Source organism: Mauremys mutica, chromosome 7 (assembly GCF_020497125.1).
Source record: "Mauremys mutica isolate MM-2020 ecotype Southern chromosome 7, ASM2049712v1, whole genome shotgun sequence".
Taxonomy (NCBI): domain Eukaryota; kingdom Metazoa; phylum Chordata; order Testudines; family Geoemydidae; genus Mauremys; species Mauremys mutica.
The window spans coordinates 79,678,641-79,703,563 of NC_059078.1; the positions used below are offsets into that span (position 1 = coordinate 79,678,641).

The 24,923-nt window shown below is 42.3% G+C and overlaps 1 protein-coding gene across 2 annotated transcripts in view; it reads right to left on the reverse strand.

Annotated features, from left to right (window-relative positions):
- The window catches only part of FAM13C (family with sequence similarity 13 member C), a 250,496-nt gene that overhangs the window by 29,238 nt on the left and 196,335 nt on the right, over positions 1-24,923 (reverse strand). The window contains exons 12-15 of one of the 2 annotated variants that reach the window (XM_045023232.1): positions 16,798-16,888; positions 16,347-16,412; positions 2,669-2,879; positions 706-844 (exon numbers count right to left, since the gene is read on the reverse strand). In XM_045023232.1, coding sequence (XP_044879167.1) covers positions 706-844; positions 2,669-2,879; positions 16,347-16,412; positions 16,798-16,888 — 507 coding nt within the window. The remainder of the gene's footprint in view (positions 1-705; positions 845-2,668; positions 2,880-16,346; positions 16,413-16,797; positions 16,889-24,923) is intronic. The other variant, XM_045023233.1, reaches the window with a different exon arrangement.

The following is a 24,923-nucleotide window of genomic DNA, read 5'->3' on the forward strand; positions in this document are numbered from 1 at the left end:
CAAGGAAACTGCTTTCCCTTTCAGACACCAGAGGAATGTTCTGATAGACGATGGGATGCTACTGAGACACAAATGGGGAGGATGCCACAACTTGTGTATGGGGAAACTGCACAAGAGGGTGAAACCTTACAGACCTCCACTCACACCACACAATATCCTATACCCTAGAGATGAATGGCTCCTTAGCTTTTGCTTTAGCCAGAGTCAATACTTGGGGCTCTCTCTGCCATATATTGTACATCTCGGGACACAGATACCACTGAGCTGCACACCAGAGCCTTCATTTTTTATTTGACAAATGACTTCTAAAGAATGTTATTGTTTTATTGATTTTTAAAAAGATAACTCAGTCCGCATGAATGAGAAAAGCTACATAGCAGAACAAAGTTGCCAAGCTAATAATTTTATCTACAATGCAAGTAAGAAGCTATTTATAAGTATCAGAACATTCTTTTGTCTTACAGATTTTCAGGATATTTTAAAGTAGTTAAATGCTACCATCACCCATCTTGATTGATGGATACTCCCCAATGAAGGTAACTCAAAACAGAGCTTCACAATTATGTCCTATAATCACTCAGATATCGATTTTTTTCTATTATTTTGCAAGAAGCAATCCTACACCTTTAAGGATGATATCCATAATACATGTTGCATTCACCCTGTAGCATTCAATCCATCTTATTTCTCCAATTATTTTCTTACCCGATATTTTTTTTCTTGTTCAAACTTTTCTTCAAACTTCCTGATTTTTCTCTTGAGACTTTGAAGATGTTTGGTAAGTTGCATTACTGTCTGCGGTTCTTTGCAGTCCTCACAATTACACCTGGAAGAACTTCTGGGCCTGCAAAAGTAGAAATAAAATCTCTGTTAATGCAACTAACACTTCTGATCTCCTGCCATGAAATCAGAACTATAGCCACACAGAACCATCTCTAGTCTAAATCATATGTAAATTGTGTTAGAACTCCGGATATTTCTCCTGTATGTAGACACAAGGAGAAATGGTTAGGCTTTATGAAGTAAATGTGGGAAAGATATGTTTTTTCTTTGAAGGTGGCATAGTGTTTAGTGGGCAGCGCCCACCTTTCCTACCTTACTTTGATTATTAAGTGTGGGATTCTGAAAAGGTCTCCGCATTGACCTAACTTTTGAAAACCATTTTGAAATTCCCACCCTAACAGGCCAGATTTTGATACCTTTATTCACACTTAATAATAGCACCTACTCCATAAGTAGTCCCACTGACTTCAGTTCAATTATTTGTGGAGTAAGGTATGATGCAATGTGAACAAGGGGAACAGAAAATGGCACTTTTATATGAAGTGCATTTAGGGCCAATTTCAGGAAGATATTTACTTCCTGAATCAGACCAGAGGGCAGCCTATAATGATTTCTGTAGATTAGAATTAATTACTGGCACCAACAGGTAAAAATGTAGTACTGAAAATCAGAGCTGGTCACAATTCCAGTCACAGGAAATTCTAACATTACAAAATTTATTTTTGTTCCAAATCAAAATGAAAACAATTTTTTTAAAATTTCCTATAGAACAAAAATTCAGAAAAAAAGTTGAGAAAACTGAAATATTTCATTTCAATAAAATTAAAATGTTTCATTCCAATTTTGACTTTTTTCTGATTTTATATTGCATTATAATTTATAATATAATGAAAGAAAAATTCAAAACAAAATTAATTTTCAAAACACAAATATTCTTATAATTATTTTTTTAAATTTTAAACAGAATTTTGTCAAAATAAACATGTTCTCATAAAAAGTTTAGATTTTGGGAAAATGGCATTTTCTGACAGAAAAATGTTCAGTCAGAAAGTTTTCGATCAGCTCCACTGAAAATGATTCTGTCTAATTTCCATGCACTAAAAAAATGGGTTTGTTGGACAAAAAAAAGTTTTTTTTTCAAGTTTGTTTTATTTCAAGTTAAAATATTTGTAAGTATACTATTTTAACTTCGGACTTTAAAAAGCAGATGTTCTCGTTTAAGAGTTAGTCACCACAAGTTGCCAAGAACTTGAAAAAAAGCACAAAATATTTCATTAGTATAGTACCTTCTATTCTACAGGCATTTAGTGTTGCAATCGAGAGTCTACCCTTACTGGCATTGGGCTTAATCATTGTGTAGGATATTTCATGTGTGACTTTTTAGATTTGTGAATAAATAGGCTTGATTATTTGTATTTGCCTAAACTTTATTTTTAAAATTTAAAGAAAACAGAGTTCCAGCATGAAATTAATTCTTAGAATTTTCAAAAAGGACTTACGACTATTCAGATGTTTTGTGACACTGCCTTCCATTTCCAATGAATGACTCATGCAGTACCATTGCAGTTGAACTTTTCTGAATTAGACCTTTTATAACCTTTTTTATCCTGTGTTCACTTTTCAGACTGATTATGAACTAACCTTTAAAAATGTCATTACTAAACTATAATTAACTGAGATTTCAGCTAATGTTGTATTTTGTTCTCATTGGAAAATGTTAGGTCATATTTATGGTATTTCAAATTAATCATGCCAAATTATATTATATTATGAAACATCCCTGTTTAGAGCAAACAACATGACCATATCTGAGAAATATGAAGAGTCAAATGTTCTAGACTGTACAAATATAATAAAAATTAAAGTTAAAAATTTATTTTCTTACATCATGAAAAGTTGAGCACTTGGTGGGGAAGGGGCCGACTCTGTGTCTAAATTAAATCTCTGGCTTTGACTAAAGATTGAGCAGCGTGGTGACAGAAGGGGATTATCTCCATCAGTAATATGATATAGTAGTCTACTGGTCCCTAAGGAGTGATGGTCTTCTGGGCCGTTGTCTGCGTCACTCTGCCAGTCTCTATGGGCTGGTACAGGCTCTATAACGACAAGATCAAATCAATATGGGACTGAAGGTCTCATAAAACACTCTAATTCGTTAACTACAGAGGAAAAGAATCTGCATGAACAAATGTGTTCATGGAAGCAAAGTATGATGCTTGAAAACGCTGCAATTAATACAATGAATAATGTATGGTATAGCAATGCAGCATACACTGGTAGAATGTGGTACCAAATCAGAGCATAACAAAGGAGGATACATAGGTTACAACAACTGGTATAACACCGTATTCTGAGTTCCACAATGGAATATAGACAGGTGTGTGTGCGTAAAAATAAACCATGAAGTTTTGTTAAAAGAAAGATAGGAAGTTTCTCAGAATAAAAGCATTTTCTCTGTTTTTATAGATCAGTTTTCTCTGAAATGTACTCTTTGCAGCAGAATATGAAGACAGATGTAAAACAAGACTCATTCCCTAATTTAGGGCTCAGTCCTTTGCTCGGGAGAAAGATAGGACACATCTGCAGAAGTAACACATTTAGGACCCTATCATGCAGCGTATTGAGTGCTTCTAGCCTGATGACCCATATCCTGTAGAATTCTGCTCTTAATTCTCAGGGTAAGATGCCACTCTGCAGAAAATTACTAACCCATCATGTATTACTAACCCATTCAGACCAATATACATGAACAGAAAATTGAAACTGGTTGCGTAAACAGTAAAATGTAGGTGGTGCAGTCTGTCGGCTGCCTTGGGGTGTTAGGTATATGGCATTATGCTAGCAATGTCCCCATGCACTAATGGGCGCATAGGCTCCTAAGGAGTGGACAGCACCTAGTGTATGAGAGAGGGAATGCATAAGGAGCATTTTCAACAGTGAGCTTAATTAGCCATTGGAGCAACTTATGCCAAGGATGTAGTGGATCCTCCATCACTTGAAGTCTTTAAATCAAGAAAGGATGCATTTCTAAAAGATATTCTGTAGCTCAAACACAAGATCCAGCTCGATGTAAGAAACGTAGGTGAAATTCTACAGCCTCTGTTAAGCAGGAGGTCAGACTAGATGATCGTAATGGTCCCTTCAGGTCTTAAATCTGTCTGTCTATGAACCTCACCTCCCTCCTTTTGCCCACTGGCCACAAGACCGCGTAGTTCTAGTCCACATCTTGCCCTGACTCTGCATTGAAAGAGTGAGACTCCCTGATCCCTCTTCCTCACCCTCAAGAGGCTTACACAAAATAGGCTGGAATTTTATCCTTAACTGGTATTTTTTTCCACGGGGTGTGCTTTTAAGAGGATTATGCTTCATGATGGCGAAATCCTGTACCAACATACAAAGCCCTGTTGAAAATATATGTACAAACAAGTTACAAAAGCCAGAATAGAATTCTCAGTGCCAAAAGAGAGTGTTTTCTCTCAACTACATGGGTAGAGATTTTCATCTATAATAATAACTAATATATTATATTGTAACTAGGCAAAGTTAATTTTATTTTCCCTTTAAAATTGTATCTATATGCAAAATTGGAGTCTGCATCAATTATTTTTATATTTACTGTAGGTTCATACCATGAATTAGTTGTGTATCATACATACATTACAAGGGATTCATTATATCATATATTTTTTAAAAAATTTCAGCAGAAGAAATTGAACATTAATTTTCTCCCAGATCAGCAAGGAGATGTCAGTTAAGCTGCAGATCTGAAAATGTTCCTTCACCTTTGCTTTTAATTAAAAATGAAATTTTAATCAATGATGTTACAAAAATTCAGAAGACATACCTCTAATTCCTATTAATTTAGAGCACTAAGTTGTGGATTTTCCCATGGTGAGGGGGTAGGACTTTCAGAGATAAAAAGGCCTTTTCCATTAAGATTTTGATGGAACTGTTATACTGTATTTTAATTATCTGCACAATAGATAATCACTGAGTTTGTTTAGCAGTGGGAAAATAGCGGCTGCAAGCAGCCTCCCTCCTCGAAAGCAGAAAATTGGGCACCGACTTCAAAATAAATAGATTTAAATGATCTAAAATATTATTTTATCAGACACTGTCCAATTGTTTCTATGTTACAGGCAACACAACACCAAATGTTCCTAAATTAAAAAGATTATATAGTGCTTACACTGTTAGCTAACAAGTGATGTTCTATAACTCTGGAATAAAGTATTTTGTTGTTTTTAACATCATTAAATGCATTTATTTTGCATTTTTATTTTACTTGTTTTCATTTTTAGGAGCAATAAAAATAGTTCTATTTGGAATATTAATCAATATATGAATAGAGTATTTGTTTTACAGTGTACCACGTTACTGATTCAGACACTTTATGACATTAAAAAACATGGTAGAAGCATGTTATAATGGTTGCAAAGTGATGTGCTAAATAATTAGAATTACAGTTGCCCGTGCAGCCAGGAATGCTGGAACAATTTTTACTGTGGGGGTGCTGAGGCCAACTATAAGCAGCAGCATCTTCTTGTGCAGACAAATTAAACAATATAGCCAGTTCTCCCACTCCACTGAAGCCTGAGGAGCTACTAGTGTGCTGGAGAGGAGAATTTGACCAATGAAGTAGAAATTATTAAGCAAAAAGTTATTGGATAGAATTACAAACCAGGTACATTGGCCTTATTTGTCACAACTAGTTCTGGTCAGGTAATTTTTCAATGAAATAGATTGTCATCAGAAAGTGCAGATTATTTGAAACTGAAACTTTTTGCAGAAATATCTTGGCTTTGATAAAAGTTTCTTTGGGAAGGTTTCTCTGGTCCAGGATGGAATTTCTGGTCCAACAAGAGAGAGAGAGAGAGACCCACCCCAGAATAGGCAATAGCCCAGTGGTCAGGGGTGGCTCTATGTTTTTTGCCGCCCCAAGCACGGCAGTCAAGGAGCCTTTGGCGGCATTTCTGCGGGAAGTCTGAGTCAGGAAGCCTTCGGCGGCGTATCTATGCGAGGTCCAGCGGTCCCGCAGATTCGGCGGCGGTTCTGCAGGTGATCTACCGGTCCTGCGCCTTTGGCATACCCATCACCAAATTGCTGCTGAAGCTGCGGTAACCAGCGGACCTCCTGCAGAAATGCCGCCGAAGGCTCCCTGACTGCCACCCTCACGACGATCAGCAGGCCGCCCCCCTCACCCTGGCTTGCGGCCCCAGGCACGTGCTTGCTGAGCTGGTGCCTAGAGCCACCCCTGCCAGTGATTATGGCACTCCCACATCCCAGGAGAATGACCTAATAGCTCCAAAAGGAAAGAGGGAGAGAGACCCACCCCAGCACAGCCAATATGCCCGGTGGTTAGGGCATTCACCTGAGATGAGGGAGTGACCTAGTCACTTGGCTACTGGTTATTCTGAGGTGGAGCTTGGTCTCTCTTGTGCACGCTCTTATTTGACCAGAAATTCCATCCTGGGCCATGAATCAGGTAGAGCAGGGACTTGAACCTGGGTCTCCTGTCTTCCACATCCCAGAAGGGTGCCAGAAGCACTGGGCTATAGGCTATTCCCTCTCTCTGTGTGCGGGAGTTTTTTATCAATTTTTTTTGAAAGGTCTCGGTTTCATCCCAGTGTGGACTGGGAACAATTTTGAAATCTTGAAATATTTTGCAGGGCAGAAAAACCATTTTCTCCCCATTTGTACTCACTCTCCCACCCCCCTTAAATAAATCCCCTGGAAAGAGGAACCAAGATGAACAGATTTATCAAAAGATATAAAAGCCATGCAGAGACTATGCATGTCCGGTGCTGACCCATACTTACACAATTTAGGAAAACAAGTAAAATAAAAATGCAAAATAAAATATTTCAAATGCATTTAATGATGTTAAAAACAACAACATACTCTATTCCAGAGTTATAGAACATCAGTTGTTAGCTAACAGTGTAAGCATTATATAATCTTTTTAATGTGTATCAATATAAATGACCATTTTACATTTTGTGAACCCACCAAATATAGTGTAAGCTGGTGATTTACAATGAAATGTAAATAAAATGAAAAGTTTACACTGTCTTTTATAACTTTCATGGCTATCAACTGACAAAAAACGGGTTATAAGACACACACTATGGAAAAATACATGGAAAGAGATTTCCCCAGACCTATACTTTGCAGAATTTGTAAAGTATGTGAGAGATCCAAATCCTTCCTCCAGTGAAATATGCAGAAAGGAATTTTGAAGAAATGTAGGCTAGGACATTGTACCTGCCTAAGTTGTGACTTGCACAAACAATTCACATGTGAAATAAACAGATTAACGAATGCTACATAGCAAAGGTAAGCAACAATGCTATCTTCTGACTGTGAATCCCTTCATTGTTTTAAAAGACATAATACAGTTACAATACATGAATCTAACCTACTTTTTGTTGTGTATTTGGCTGTCATGGGTTTTGTTACTATGGCAACTGAGTTAGACTATTAAGGGATAGCTCAGCCGGTTTCAACCAGCTGAGTGAGCTCTCTGTTTCTGTAAATAAAATGGAGGTTTTGGTTAGTTGTCTGCTCTCTGGCCTCAAGTGATTGCTTCCTACACCGGCTGCCCCTAGGACATAACACTGGCGACGAGGGTGGGATCCTGGTGCTGCTCCAGTAACAGAAGGAAGTAGAAGTCAAGGTAAAGACCAAACAAAGAAAAAAAGCTGCTTGTTTGCACTGACTGTGAAAGTGAAACTAAAAATCATGGCTACTCTGACCAGGCCCCTGGAGCCTTTTGATGAGAATACAGAGCAGTGGCATGTGTATACTGAGCGTTTTGAGCTTTTTGGTATTGCAAATGACATTACAGAAGCGAAGAAGGTGCCAATATTCTTAACTGTTGTAGGGGCTAAAACCTACTCTCTGCTACGCAGCTTACTACATCCTGTTAAGCCTGAGACTAAATCTTACAGTGACATTGTGGAAATCCTGGGTCTCATTTCTCCCCAAAACCACTGGTAATTGTTGAAAGATATAGGTTCCACAAAAGAGACCAAAAGGAAGATGAAACAGTTGTACAATTTGTAGCCATTTTAAAAAAGCTAGCAGAACACTGTGAATTTAAAGAGATGTTAAATGATGCCCTGCGTGACAGGTTAGTGTGTGGCCTCTGCAGTGAAGCTATACGGAAGCGCCTACTGACAGAGGCTCAGCTTACATTACAGAAGGCTGTTGATATTGCTGTCTCCATGGAACTGGCTACAAGGGAGGCACAATACATCGGTGCACCCCCTAGGGTGCAAAAAGTGTCACAAGAACTGACCCACAAAACGGTGCAGAGTCAAGAATGTTACCGCTGTGGTAAGCTGGGTCACCAGGCATCAGAATGCTGGTGTAAGGACCTGGTGTGTCGACACTGTGGCAAAAAGGGACACATTGAGTATGCCTGTAAACAAAAGAAAAAGAGGCCTGTGGTCTGGCCGACAAAAAGAGGAACCTTGCATACCCTAGAGCAGACCCAGGATGATCAAGGTGACACCTCCTCACAAGAGGAAGTGCCACTGCATGTTTTGTCTTTGGCAGCGGGCTCACATGAATACTGGGTAACCCCCTTATTGGAGGGCAAACCTATACGCATGGAACTAGACACCGGTGCAGCTGTCTCGCTGGTTCCTGAGACTGTGTATAAGGAAAAGCTACAGCATCTTCCGCTTAAGGCAACAAAAACTGTTCTGAAGACGTATACAGGTGAAGCTGTGCCCATGTTGGGCACTATTGATGTTAAGGTGGAGCTCAATGGACAGGCGGCTAAATTGCCACTGTTTGTGGTGAGAGGTGACTACCCAGCCTTAATGGGTAGGTCTTGGCTTGGGAAGATTCAGCTGAACTGGGCAGAAGTGCACCGGATGACTAAAGAAGAAACTAGTCTAACCCCTATACTAAGGAAACATGCTGCTGTTTTTGGAGATGATTTGGGAAGTATGAAGGGAATCACTGTGACATTGAACATTAAACCTGGCAGTCCACCAAAATATCTGAAAGCCCGAACTGTGCCATATGCCATCAGGCCAAAAGTTGAAGCAGACCTGGAGCGCCTGATCACCAATGGAGTCCTAATACCAGTTACCCATAGCTCATGGGCCACTCCTATCGTTCCAATAGTGAAGAAAGATGGCTCTCTCCGGATTTGCGGTGATTTTAAAGTCACTGTCAACCCAGTGTTGTGTGCAGAGCAATACCCGCTTCCCCGCATCGATGACCTCTTCGCAGGCCTGGCTGGGGGACAAAAGTTCAGTAAGATTGATCTGAGTCAAGCATATTTACAGATGCACGTCGATGAAAAGTCCCAAGAGCTGTTGACTATTGTGACTCATAAGGGGCTTTATCGATACTGTCGCCTACCCTTCGGAATCACATCGGCTCCCGCCCTGTTCCAGAGGGCTATGGACCAGATCTTGTGTGGCTTGTCAGGAGTTCAGTGCTATCTGGATGATATCCTGGTCACTGGAAGAAATGAAGAGGATCACTTAAAGAATTTAGAGGCTACCCTACAAAGACTGGAAGAGTATGGCCTACGAGTTCGCAAAGACAAGTGTGAATTCTTCAAGCCCTCTGTTGAATATTTGGGACACATCATTGATTCTGCAGGTCTTCATAAGGCCCCTGCAAAAGTTAAAGCTATTGTGGAGGCTCCCCCACCTCGAAATGTAAGCCAGCTACGCTCATTTCTAGGACTACTGAACTGTTATGGAAAGTTCATCTCACAGTTAGCCACACTGCTAAAACCACTTCATGAGCTCCTTGGGCAGAACAAGGCCTGGAAGTGGACTGAAGCCTGTGATGTTTCATTTAACAAAGCTAAGGATGCATTGTTAAATTCTGAAGTTCTAACGCACTTTGATCCATCCTTACCCCTGCAATTGGCCTGCGATGCTTCCCCTTATGGAGTGGGAGCGGTCGTGTCACACATTATGCCTTCGGGAGAAGAAAGACCTATTGCTTTTGCTTCACGCACTCTAAGCAAAGCAGAAACTAACTACGCCCAAATCGAACATGAGGCATTAGGAATTGTTTTTGGAATTAGGAAGTTTCATCAGTACCTGTTTGGGCGAAAGTTTACTCTTCTTACAGACCATCGACCTCTGACATCAATTTTTGGACCCTACACAGGCATTCCCCCATTAGCTGCTAGTCGTATGCAACGTTGGGCATTGATACTTTCTGCACACACATATGAAATCAAATATCGGAAATCCACTCTGCACAGCAATGCAGATGGCCTCTCAAGGTTGCCTTTACCGGTCAAACATCAAGATAGTGCCCAAAAGGAAATCTTCTACTTTGAACAGGTAGAGAATACACCCATCACTGCTACTCAGATAAAGAAGGCAACCCGCGTTGACCCAGTATTATCCCAAGTTATGGACCTGGTGATGCATGGAAAATCTCGACAAACCTCTCCGGTCTCATCCGACCTTGTTCCCTACATGTCCAGGCGGACGGAGTTATCGGTCCAATCTGGTTGTTTGTTGTGGGGGAGGCGTGTCATTATTCCACCACCCCTGAGATCACAGATGTTAGAACAGCTACATTCCGGTCACTGTGGAATAGTGCGCATGAAGGAAATTGCACGAAGCTATTTTTGGTGGCCTAGATTGGACAGTGCTATTGAAGAGAAGGCAAAAGCTTGTATGTCATGTCAGAGTGTAAGAAATGCACCCCAGTGGGCACCCCTACACCCATGGGACTGGCCTGAAAACCCATGGCAATGTATTCACGTTGACTTTGCTGGCCCCCTTGAAGGAAGCATGTTCTTGGTGGCAGTAGATGCCCATTCTAAATGGCCAGATGTCTCTATAATGCAGTCCACTACTGCAGAGAGTACTATCCAAAAACTACGAGGACTCTTTAGTCGTTTTGGTCTGCCAGAACAACTTGTGAGCGACAACGGACCGCAGTTCGTCTCTCAGGAGTTTCAAAATTTTATGAAGGCAAATGGGATACACCACTTCACGTCAGCACCATATCATCCGTCCACCAACGGATTAGCTGAAAGATTTGTGCAGACAATGAAAAACGCTTTGAAATCAGCAAAGGGACAACACTCCATTCAAAAGCGTCTGGATACCTTCTTACTTTCCTATAGAAACACACCTCATGCTACGACCCAGGCTTCCCCAGCCTTTCTAATGATGGGACGACAGCTGCGCACTTGCTTTGATCTGCTGAAACTTTCTGAACCCAGACAAACTGTGCAACATCAGCAGCAATATCAAGTAATCAGACGGGCACCCAGAGCAAAAGACCGAACCTTTAGCCCAGGGCAGCCAGTTTTGGCTCGGAATTATACTTCCAGAGCTAAATGGGTCCCGGCCACAGTCATCACTCAAACAGGACCTGTTTCCTATACAGTCCGGACTGCAGAGAATCTTACCTGGCGGCGACATGTAGATCAGCTGTTGCCAGGTCATGCCACTCTTCAGGACCCATCTGCAGTTGAGGGGTCTGACTTCACCCCTCCTGGTGAGACACCGAATCATGAGTCACCTGTTCCTGACTGTTCTCCTCCATTACTGCCGGCAGCTGAGATACCCCTTTGCCCAGCACGAGCTGATACCACCTCCTCACCTATTCGTGCTGCGGACCCTGAGCCCCTAGTACTTTCGGGTGCAACAACACCAGAAGTTCGCCGTAATCCACCTAGAGACAGAAGGCCTCCTCATCGGCTGGATCTTTAGTTAGGGCGAACCCACGGTTATGGGGCAAAATAATCCCCAGGGTTTAGCCGGGAATGGAGGCAGTCTACTCTCCTTCTCTAGTTTAGTGTGTGTTTTATTTAGGGGATGTTCTTATTAGGGGGGGAGGAATATGTTGTGTATTTGGTTGTCATGGGTTTTGTTACTATGGCAACTGAGTTAGACTATTAAGGGATAGCTCAGCCGGTTTCAACCGGCTGAGTGAGCTCTCTGTTTCTGTAAATAAAATGGAGGTTTTGGTTAGCTGTCTGCTCTCTGGCCTCAAGTGATTGCTTCCTACACCGGCTGCCCCTAGGACATAACACTTTTTTCCCCTAAAAATAATACTGTGGTGTCCTCTGGAATTAATTGTATTAACTCCTTTTAAATTTCACATACTTTTCAAGCTTTGAGAAACATAAGGAACCATTGTGGAGAGGGGTGGAAATAGCCTCTGCTGCTGACCATCTATTAGCATAATTAAAAGGAAGTGTTCTTATTCTGAAACCATATTAAGTACTGGGATTTGCACTGTCAAAGAAAAATGGCAGTGTTAAAATTTTGGAAAGTCCCTGAATACCATAAGGGCAGCAGAAAGATTTCCATATTTTGCACTCTGATTCTGATTTTGCACCCCAGAATCAGAGTGCAAAATATGGTGGAGGCTGTTGGTGGAGGCTGTTGGTAGAGGCTGTTCACAAATCTGTACTTCTGCCAAATACAAGGTGTGATGAAGTGGGAATTTTTTGTAATATTTTTATGAGTTCTGAGTGTGTCTTTGTTTCCCCAATATGTTGCATTGTTGCCTAGGGAAGGGAGGGTGGGGAGAAGACTGTCTGTTCTCTGGGCAGGCTAAGGCCATGTCTATACTATCACTTATGACAGAAAAACGTATGTTGCTCAGGAGTGTGGAAAAACAGACCTCTGAGTGACATACGTTTCAATGGCATAAGTGGTAGAGTGTCTGACCAGCACTATGAGGTCAGACTGAGAGATGGACAAAGTTTGAGCAATGGGGTTCATTACAGCTTGGACACAAGGCAACCACAGCACTAAGCCTAGATTAAACACACAAACTGGCCCTAAAAATACCCTGGGCTCCTAAATTGGACCTGTGATGGGATGTACCAGGCCCTTCGAGGCGCCCTGCTGGAGGCGCTGCAGTCCTACCACACCCCACCCCACCCCAGAAAAGGAGCAGTAAAGCTGGGTCCTCTTTGCCTGGGAAACATCCTATCAAAGCTCAGCAGGCTCAGATAAAAGGAGTTGCAGGGGCTGAGCTAGTCAGTTCCTGGCAGGGACCAGAGGAACAAGAAAGATGCTCCTTGCTGGAGCTCCAGGGAGAATCAGAAGATGGGTTCTGCTGATGTTGGCATTCCACGAGGAAGAACTTCAACCCTGAGGTAAAGGTGAAAAGGAAGGGGCTAAGTGGGAAGTGGCCCAGAGAATAGCAGCAGCAACTATTGCAGGAAGAAGCATGTGGCTGCTATTTATAGGGTCTCTGGGTCAGGACTTGGAGTACTGGGCAGGTAGAGGTCCCCCTACTGGCGACTGGCAGGGTGGCCTAATCCCCGAGAAGGGGATAAGGCTTGTTTAGAGGCCCAAGTGAAGGGCAGGACTTAAAGAGTCTCCAGGGAGAAAGCCCTTGGGGCATTGCTCTATATCAGGGCAGAGACTTAAAGCTAGCCCAGAAGGGGCTGAGAACTGAGCTCAGAGGAATGGCTAAAGACATTACCAATGGCACAGGGACAAGCCCGGCTGGACCTTCTCCCGTGGAAGGGGGTTGTGCATTCATGCACATTGATTGTGTGTGACTTGGCTGGAGGGCTGAGCCACTGACAAGGGCAACAGCCGTTAGAGGCACCGTGAAGAGAGAGACAGAGGGAGTGCAGGTTTGTACCCACCCGGCAAGAGGCACTTACATGCGGTGAGAGTGTCCCCCATCACAGGACCCAAGCACAATTTTAGATAGGGCCCATAAAACAGCCCAACGTCAACCACAGCCACAGTCGTAAACTCATGGCATCCTAGCGCTAGCCCAAGTTCACAAGCTGACCCCAATCATAACAATTTCATGCCACAATCCTGGCATCAACTCTATACTCCAGCCGGGGCCCTCAAGAGGATCCCAGGCTTTAGCCTACGCCACCAATGAATGGGCCCAACATTTACCTAGCCAAACATTTACTCTAGCCTTTTAACCTTAGTGAAAAATCAAAAGCTAAAACCATCCTTAACCCAAACCAGCAAACTGGCTCCAATCCTACATCTATCCTAATCCGACAAATTTGGTCTAATGTCAGCACAAAACCAGAGCTCATCAAGGGCTAGTAACACATGCAAAACATGCAATATGCCTGATCAATGGGGACATCAAAGCTATCATAGAAACAATTTCAAGTCTGTGTTCTCACATGATGTTCTTAAATAGCTAATAAAAAATTATCCACATCTGTTACATGTGAAAAACTACATATATAGGTATAATATACATATGCATTCAAATATATACTGTCAGTGATTGCGAGAATTAGCATTTTTTGTAAAAGATGTGTAAAACTTCTTAGAGTTCAACCACTCACAGTTAGATACCCACTCTTTGTTAGCTATGTAGCCACATACCCCAAAGTTATGCTAAGTAATTATTTACATTCATTAATTTTATTTCCTCCTATTTTAATATGTTTGAATTCATGATCATTGAAATTCATTATAGCCTCCTTATACAAACACTGGTTCAAGAAGTTACAGGTTCGTAAGTAAATTTGAACATGCTTGTCCCGCACAGTCTTCAGGGACTTATAGAATGAGAGTCACTAAACATTTTGGGATCCCTAGACAAAATTACTGTCCTAAGCATTCCATTGTTTTGCCAGTATGTTCTAGTTAACCTTGGTTCATAAAAATGGTATTTCCTTTACTTTTATTAATTGGAATGTAAAATCAGAGAAGTGAAATCTATTATGTAATCATGTTTATATTACAAAATTATGCATCTGAAATTTTAAATATCGCTATTTATTCACTGAAAAAAATGCAGATTTGGTCAGCCTGGAACAGTTTCTGAATTTGTACTGAGTTCTCTTGCAATCTGGGAGACCTAACTTCCCACTCCTTCTCCACATAAGGCAGAAGGAGAAACTGAACTCAGGTCTCCCACATCCCTGGAGAGTACCCTCACCACCTGACTAAAGATTATAAGGGACTGCAGGTCCTTCTCTCCTCTCCCTCATCATCTCCCTAGCCCATGTGTTTTGGCAATCTAGTCTTCCTTGCCTTCTGGCAAAATGCCCCCAAATTGAAACATTTCAGCACAACTCTACATTTTTTCAACTTTTTGATTCACTGAAAAAAATTTTAAAAAAATCATTTTTGGTTTCACCCAAAACATATTTTTTTTCAAATTTCAAAATTCCCAATGAACTGAAATATCCATTATTTGCCCAGCACTGAAAATACCCTAAAGGCCAGATTCTGATATCAGTTATCCTGGTATAAATCCACCAACTTCATCCAGATTTACATTGATATAATTGATAGCAGAATCTAGACCTCTATGATTACTGTGTTTCAACTGATTGAACTGATGAATTCCACCAGTAGTTTAAGAGACAGAGAAAAAGGACCAGTGTTGTTTATGTTAAAATAACAAGTCAGTAAACAAAAACTGCCAAAAGCAGGTGCTACCGCAAAAGAATGTATATCAAATGCATATGAATGCACAACCAAGCTTCCCCTAAAGCACAGGTTGGAAATGACTGAACGGCAGATCATGCTCTATTTGGACTGTGAGAGAAATGCTACATCTTCCAGTATCCTGCAGTGTAAATGTAAATGAACAGATTAATGCTGTACGTGTTATTTGAAGTGGGAGATTTTTAACAGTTTAAATGCAGTCAGAATCAAATCAAAGGTAAAGGTTGCAGAGTCTTCCACTGAATATCAAGTATTCTCTGATGATGAATTATGAAACCGCAGAAGCAAAATATTTGTGTTAAATTGGAAAAGGATAAAAAATTGACCTTGCCAATGAATGGAAGAGCCTATGCAGTTTTAGTGCAAACTACAAGACCTCTTTGCCCTGTGCAGCACTTGCATGGTCTTCATTCTTGACTCAAATATACAGGTGAGAAACTAGGCTTGTTAGGAATTCCTACAGCTGTATTTGAAACCTGTTAAGGTGTTTTTCCACCTATGTTGCAGCAGCCAGATAAAACACACACACAAAAACAAACACCCTATTCCTAATCAACTCAGAAGCCAAAATGTTTCACTCTCTTTTTGGCTACAGTATGTATCATCCTTTGCGTTGCTTAGATTTTCAATGATTAGGGTTATGTGTAACTATTCCTTATTTTTTGCAGTACATTGCCATCATTTGAGAATGTCTAGAATAGAGTAATAAAAATAATATAAAATTATTGCATTTTACAGAAAATCTAAACAAACAACAGCTTCTGACATAAGCTTTTCTGAACTCACCTTTCTTTTATCCATAAAATTTACTTGCAGAATTAGGATTAGGCCTCGTGGTACTGACCTATTTGCCTTAATGTGGACCATACACAATTTAAGTTTACATATCATTCCTCTGTGTGGTATGCTAGTCTTATTAACCAAGATCTATTTTTCAGAAACAATGATTCCCCTTCTGCCTAAAATCATGATTCAGCCATCCCTGTGATTATAAACTATGAACAGACAGAAAATGATGCCGAGTGTTAGGGCCATTATTTGTAGGGATTCATTTCTGTGTGTAGGGTTAAGAAAAGAAAAAGGAACACATCATAATATGCAAGATGGACAAGGCAGATTCATGAATGATTAAAATCAACGTGCTGTAAAACTCACCTTCACTATCTCTCTGCTGATGCATTAAATTAAAATCAATAATAGGAGAAATGAAGTGACATTGCTCTGACAAAAAAAATTGCAAAACAGAATTACATGAAATGGCAGAATATCACACACACAATGCAGATGCAACACAGTAAAGAAATAAAGGTTACACTCTTGAAAGAAACAAACAGCTCAAACTGAAAAAGGGAATCTGGACTCTTAAAATTGCCTGTAAAGCAAAATGCTGTACCTAGGAAAAGTAGAAGATTGCTGCAATTTATTTCTATCCTTGCTAACACCTTATCCCTTTGTTTACATTTTTTAGCATTTGCAGCAGCTCACTGCTTCAGCCTTCACATTTCATCCAGGCTGCATTCCATGGGGCTGCAAATATTAGATTATATTGGAACATAAGACTATCTTGTAATTGCAAATGAGGACACATCATGACAGAGCAGCTTACCTCCACAACTGGCCCCATCAGTTTGCACACTGGATTGAATTGAGGAAGGGGCTGGAGGATCCTTGAAAGCCTGCAGTTGAGGAGTTTCTTCCTGGGTTGGCAAAAATGCAGAGCACAAGTCAGTTTCAAGGGCTTGTAGCTTTAACAAAGAATTGTGCAGACAAAAGCAGAACATTGGGCTAGATAGAAAACAACAAAAATACAGTGACACGTCTTCAGTTCTCTGAGCCCATTAGCAGTGTCTGCAGAAGAGTGATCCACTAACAGCTCTTAAAGGGATGTGTAAGAGATCAAATTTGTATTATTCCATGTGTATCTTCATGTCCTCTGCTTATCTAAATCCTAACTTATATGGATTATTCAACACACGTGGGAATGGTGATTTCGTCAGCAAAAGACAATTTGTTCTAGGAAGCCAATCTGAAGTGGTGTCTTGTTTTCTTGGTCTTGGAGCAATATGCTATGCAAGCATTTCATTCATTGTGCTGACATCAGGATCTGATGACATTTTGCCCCTCCCAGTTTACCATTCATAAAAAAAACCCTAAAAAACAAAACCTCTCTACAGCATATTGTGAAGTATACCGCAGTGAACAGAGTTACTGAGAGCTATACAGTCTTCCTCAGGATTCTTGGATGAGGTTGTTTTTTATTTGTTCTTGTACAGACATTTTTTGTAGGGAGGTTGTTGCTGGTTCTAGCAGGCTATCCTATCATTTTCCATCAGCTGCGAAGGCAAAATTAACAGATCTTTGTCACTCACTGCAGACAAATCAATGAGGACAAGGCTGCTTATCTATACCAGTACCTTCAGCTACTGTTTCATGCTTGGTCCATTTTTCATTTTAATCTTCAATGCCGAGTGTAATATTCAGCTGTACAATCTGACACAAGCATCTTGCTGTGATGCAAATGCTCTGAAAGCCTAATCACCACCTGACTGGATTAAATGAGTCACTCCTGATGCTCTGTATGTTCAATTAGCCTCCCTCAAGGGGAATACATATAGCAATGGAAGATGCATGAAAATGCAGAGGGCTGTCTAAAAGCTCACATAGTTGAAACACATAAAACCAAGCCCAGTGAAACAATAAGGCACTTGCTGACAAAATCAGCATTGCCCCAGAAATATTTGTCCTCATGCTTATGTATCCTTAATTTTATATCCCTAATTATATCTGCTCAGGGTTATCATGATGTAGATTCTTTCTGAACAGGGATGACCCAAACATTTATGCAAATTATAGCTTCCCCTGTGTACCATAATCAGTGATGTATCATGCAAATTAGTAAGTCTATGCAATTTTTACTCTCTTGTGACATAGCCACGTTATAAACCTCAGGTCAGCAGAGTTTTCTGTTAAAGGTACATTTGGGCTGTGGGCAATAAAATAGAAATTTAAGGGCTCTGATCTCCTCCCTTTGTGGCATTCAGGCAGTGCAAGGGAGTGGAAATTGGCTCCTTGTTGGATATACCCAGGGAGGGGGAAATCTCCAGCAAGCACAGAACTGGCATAATCTGGGTCCAGGTCTCCCTTCCGCAGTCTGTGTGTAAGCAGGGGATTTGTTCCACCATAGTAGGGAAATTTCTCTATGTACACAGTACCCTGGCTGAACCGAGTGATGAAAGGATCTGAGTCCCCACCTGAATGCACTCCCCCCTGGTCCTGCCCATCTTTACTTTCCCTCCAAGTGAATAGGACTCACATCACACAGGAAGGACTGAGCCCAGGGGTTCCTGGATATTTATCTCAGTACTCCATGGGCACCTCTTGGCTGGGATGAGGGTGCCCCTATTGCAGGATATTACTAACTCACCGGTAACCTTTAATCACTGCAATTCACTTAAATACACACACAATCCATTTACACCAACATAATTTCTTCGGAATTAAACAACACTGCACAGCATAAACATTGAGAGGAAGTGGCTTGGGTAAGGTTCAATGCAGCAGTCTCTGAAGTGCAGTAAATTTCAGTTACAGCAAATGTGCAAGTCCAGTATCTTCTTCCTGGACCTGGATGTGTTGCTGGATATTCATGTCAGTGAGGACTAACACATTTTCATTCTTCTCTTGCCGGGTGTAGTACATTGCTAAGGGCTGTAACACTGATGCAAATTAAAGGAGCGCTGATACGAAGAAATATGTCATTGGCTAGGGCGCATTGCTTAACCCAGGACTGGACATCACTAACCATCATGGGCCAGTAATAACTTATCTCCAGGGTGCTTGCATAATGATACCAGCACTACCAGTTGCCTCACTTCTTCTCCTTCTCTTGGGTCATATAAAACCCAGGACAACACTCCATGGAGAAACTTAAGCTGTTCCCACTGCTGGCTTAATTTCTTGGATCATGGGTCTTTGATTCCAAATGTCCAGTTAGATCTAGTTCTCTTCACAACTGCTGCTAGGACTAGTCTGATGTTACCCTGCTGCTGCAGAACCTGAACTTCTTCCCCTGAAACCATTAAGTCATTCCTGAAAGACAAAGGATTTCTCCCCTCTCTATTCTGGGAAGTTTTCCTCACACATCAATAACCCTCAGGTTCTGGCTCCTCCAGCCACAGGCATACTCGCACTACATCTTCAAGGATTACTAGGAAATCTTTTTCTAAGTCCTCACTCTCCTCTGGTTCTTCCATTAGGGACAGTCAATACAATAAGTCAGAATTGATGTTTTGTCTTCCCAGCTTGTAATGCACTTCAAAAATGCTCAACAGCATCCAGGTTGGTGGTTGGCAGGTATTGGAAAGGACTGTGATCTGAAACCACCGTGAACATTGAGTATATTAAACTTTTTTGTGACAGCCCATTTAAGGGCAAGCAACTCCAGCTTAAAGGCACTGTAGTTCTTGTCATTTTTCTCTGAGTGCCTTTACCTTCAGCTTGTATACACAACCACACACTCAGTCCCCCTTTACTTTTGACTCAGTACCGCATCTAGACCATGGAGGCTCTTATCTCTGGTCACTAAAGTCAGGATATGAAAGTACAGCTGATGTCATTAACTGTAGTCTTAGCTCATCAAAGGCTTCTTGACAAGGCAGCATCCCACACAAAGTGTAGTGCTTGGTCATTCCCCTTCTTTCAGCCCAGTTGGCCCACTAGCTGATGTAAAGGTGCATCAATGTGTGGAAATTTGGGGATGAACTGTCTGTAGTAGAGACAGGCCAGTTTTTCAATGTCTTGGTCTTCTCTTTGTCTACCTGGATGCTACCTGTCAACATCATATGGCTCAAGAATTTGACTTCCACTTGCAGAAGGCAATACTTGCTAGGTCTCAGTTTCAAGTCATGCTCCTTCAAACATGTGAAGATCAAATCCAGCTTTTCTATATGACTTTTGAAGTCTCTGGAGAACACAGTAATATCATCTAGATAAATCAACAAGGTGTCCAGAATGTAGTCTGCCAACACTCCCTCTGGTAGCCTCTGGAATGTAGCAGGCAGGTTCCACAAGCCAAATGGTAATCATGTCCACTCAAACAGCCTGAAAGGAGTCGGTACTGCAGTCTCTTCCCTATCTTGTGCCTCCACTGCTACTTAAAAAATAACCCAAAGTCAGAGCAAGGGTTGAGAACACTCTTGCATTTCCCAACACATCTAATGATTTCTCCTCACAGAGCAGTGGGTAGATGTCCTTGCATGTCACTCCATTCAGTTTCCTGAAATCACAACAAAACCACTCTGCCATCCTTTTTTATCATGATTACTGCAGGCAATGCCCAGGCACTGTGGCTTTCCTTAAGAACACCTCAGAATATCAGATACCCGACATGCTTTTTAACCTCTTGAAACACTTGGGGAAATCTTCTCTGATGTGTCTGCTGTATTGGGTTAGTGACCACCGTGTGTATATGCATAACCAGGGTGGTATAACCAAAGTCCTGGTCATTGTCCACCATGTGTAGCACAATAAGCACTCACCGGCACAGTGCCTCCTGCTGGTCAGTCTGGGAATTAGCTCGATCTCCAGCCTCAGAGCACTTCCTGCTGGCCAGTGTCTCGCCTGCCTCAGGCCCTGTGTCCCTCCCAGATCACGGTGCCCCTTACTCTGAGGTTCTGCCCACCCAGGAGAACCCCCCAATCCCGAATAACCCCCTTGCCTCAGTGGCTATTGCCAGTCGTCATCTAGCCCCCTCTCACTGGGGAAAACTGCAGTCTGTAATGGCCACTCATCATTGACAAGGGGGTTGGACCAGCTGCCTCTGCCTATTCCCAGGCTGCACCTCTGCAGCCCCAGTACCTTCTTGGGCCTTTAACAAGGCCTCAGCCTTGGGAGTTGCCAAGCTGGAGCTCCCCAGCTCCTCTTGCCTTTCCTCAGCACTGCTCTGCCTCCAGTACCCTGTATTCCCAGGCAGCTAGGTCCTTCCCACTCCAAAACTGGAGTCAGACTGACCCAGCTCCTCTCTGAGCCCTTATAACAGGGCCAGGTGTGGCCTGATTGGGTGTGACCATAGCTGTGGCTGCCTCCCCAATCAGCTTTTAACCTTGTTTTCCAGGAGTGGGGTAACTGCCCCGCTACAGTCATCCTTAGAAAAGACTTCTGTGGCTTCTCTAGTGACATCCTCAATTCAGCCACCTGTGCTGAAGTCAGCCCTGGGGGCTCCTGAATTGGAACGGGCAATTTCCTACCACGTCCTTCTCTAGCAGAGGCAACTTGTTCTCCTTTCTTGTCACCAGCAGCTTATCTCCATTGTCTGCAAAGGTCACCTCCACCTAAGGGACCACTTCCTCAGGCCGATGTACCTCTGCAACTCTGGTTTGAAGATACAACTCCAGAGCCTACACACTTGAGTTTAGAAGTCTCACTGGTATTCTTCCTTTGATGTCATTAGCCAGTACATTAGCTATCCGATACCCAATAGGTAGGTTTACCCCAGATATAGGATCTACAAGCCCTTGATATCCATCAATGATCTTCTCATTCCAGGGAGGAATGGCCACTTCTCTCTTCTGGCCACTTTAACATATCAGATCTGCCCAGCAAGATCCAGGGAATCTTGCTGTCTCTCCACTCAAGCAAGTACTCTATTCAGCGCAGCATTTTTCTTAGAGTGCTCCTGAAGGTTCATCCCCCCTGGTTCCTTATCTTCAATAATGATGTTCATCCCTAGAATCTCTGGGATTCCATCTCTGGGACTTCCTTCAGAGACTGTGGCTTTCAGGATGAAGATTCATTTTCTTGGCAGTGTCTGACCCATGTACTCTATGTCTGCTCTGAGGCATCCCAGCACTGGGATTGTCAGTCCATTAGCTGACATTAGACATGTGTTGTGCATAATTGGCTCCTTATCCTTCAAATATTTTCAAAAATGTGACTCAGTACTGGTGGTGACTTCTGAGCCAGTGTCTAACAAACAGCTGGTCTTCACCCCTGCTATAAGTACTTCAAATATTAAGCACCCAGTCATAAGTGCTTGCAAGATCAAGACATTAATTCAGAATTAATCACTTAAATTTCATCAGTATTCATTCAAAAATTATATATTTTACATGATTTCTATGGTCTGAAATAGTAGACACAGCTCTTCCTGTGCCACTTCCATGAGGTGTTAGGGCTACCAGATCTCCATAAATGCAGCCCACTTATTATTTATATTATCCTGTCACCTAAGCCCCAGTCGTGACCAGAACCCCATTGTGCTAGGTGCTGTACACACAGAACTAAAAGACCATCCATGCCCTGAAGAGCTTATAATCTAACTAGACAGACACACGGTGGGGGTAGGGGTAGAATACACAAGCAGAGTGAACAATGTGATGGTGGCAAACGTCATGTTAGTTTCATATTTTTTCCTTTAGATGGGCATGTTAGGAGGGGCTAAACTAATTGGAAAGAAAAGGAAAGGAAGGGGGACATTGAAAGAAAGAGGCGGTGAGGGCACAGGGCAAGGGAGAAGAGGGTAAGAGAGGCAGGTGTGGGGTGATGCTAAGGTTGAAAATACTGTGAGGAAGAGGAGTGTTAGAGAAAACAGCCAATAGCACATGGTAGAGAAAGCCCAGTTAAAATCATATAAAGTTCTTTAAACATCTGAAGTTCCTTGCTTTGGCTGTTTCTGCCCCTACCAGCTGGCATTTCTGGCTGCTGCCTCTTTGCAGCTTTCTCCCAAGTCCATGTGACAGGTGGAAAGTGAGGTAACGGGTCCTAGTGCTCCCAGAGTGAATGTATGTGGGGGTCTCCCATGCACAGTTCTGGGTTCAAGGGGTGCCAGGAGGAGGAGTTGTCCCAGGTGGGCCCCACCCACTCTACCCACCCCTCTAGTACTGCAGTCCCTGCTTTAGCTGCTTCTGGTCCTACCTACAGTTGTCTCAGTATCTCTCACCAAAGTCTCATCAGCCTACGTGGCACCAGATTGGAGAGCCTTTCTGCAATGCATAGGAGATGCACCTTGTGCGATCATCCCCTGTGCAGCCCTGGGCGGAATTTTAAGTGGTGATGGAGAGAGTATTTTGCTGGCCCTCCACACCAGGGCTGCTGAATTTCACTCCTACTGAATAATATTTGGAAACAACAAGGTGGCTAGTTAATTCCTGCCGGTCTATATAATAAAAACCCTTTTTAAAAACCATCTGCTACCAGCTGACTTGGTAAGTGATTCTGCCGTGGGGCCCTCTCCAGCTGAAAACAGCCACAACCAGTGGTGTGGATCATGAGTTTCAGCGGGCAATAGCCTTTCTTCAGTGGCCATGGTGGCTTAGTTAGGCATTCCACATCTGTCAATTAGCTAGTAAGAGTTTTTGAGAGGCTGTGGGCCTGATTCTCCACTCCCTCGAACTTCATGCTCTCAGTTACACAGGTGCAAAGTGAATGGAAAATTATACCAAATCACAACGGTAGTGTTTTGCCATTGGTACAAGTGTAAAAGACTGCACAAAATGCAGGCTAGTGGAGGGTCTGATCCTATCACTGAATTTCCCCTTGTGCTTCTCCCTGATGACAAAGGCATACAAGCAAGACCTATTTAGTGTCTCTAACTTGCCTAATACTGATGTGGAGGGCAGAGGCAAATATGGTTGATCATGGGAATGCAAACAACTAATTCCCATGTCAAGGGGAAATTATACTCCTTAATTTAAAATTGTTCTATTAATTATTTTTCAAAATTACCCATAGCACTTATGGTAAGCGCCAATATAAAAGCAGTCACACAGACTACAATGCCTAATGTATTTTAGAAATGCTTATGCTGTAATTTACCAGCTGGGTTGCATTCAGCTGCTATAAATTATATTTTTCACCATCTGTGGAAGGTGGGTGGATGGCGGATTTTCACTGACTGTGGAAAGGCTAAAAATAATTAACAACAAATACACTTATATAATTTTCTGAATATGGCCTGGATAACAACTTATTACATGGATATCAGCATATATAATTCTAGTCAGTCTGATGTTACCAGAATGCTGAAGAGACTGAAATATCCCATTAACCTATCTGACCTTATCACCAACAAACTGAGGCCTGGTCTACACTAGGACTTTAATTCGAATTTAGCAGCGTTAATTCGAACTAACCGCTCAACCGTCCACACCAGGAAGCCATTTAATTCGAACTAGAGGGCTCTTTAGTTCGAATTTGGTACTCCACCCCGGCAGGTGGAGTAACGCTAAATTCGACATGGCTAGTTCGAATTAGGCTAGGTGTGGATGGAAATCGAACTTAGTAGCTCCGGGAGCTATCCCACAGTGCACCACTCTGTTGACGCTCTGGACAGCAGCCCGAGCTTGGATTCTCTGCCCAGCCACAGAGGAAATGACCCGCGAAAATTTGAATTCATTTTCCTGTCTGGGCGGTTTGAATCTGACGTTCTGGTTGCACATCGGGGCGAGCTCCGCAGCACCGGCAGCAATGCAGAGCTCTCCAGCAGAGGAGTTCATGTAATCTCTGAATAGAAAGAGGGACCCGGCATAGACTGACCGGGAACTCTTCGATCTGATCGGTGTGTGGGGCGAGGAGTCTGTGCTTTCGGAGCTGCGCTCCAACGAACGGAATGCAAAGACCTACGAGAAGGTCTCCAAAGCCATGATCCAGACAGAGGATACAGCCGGGATGCAACGCAGCGCCGCGTGAAAATCAAGGACCCCAGACAAGCCTACCAAAAAATCAAAGCGGCCAACG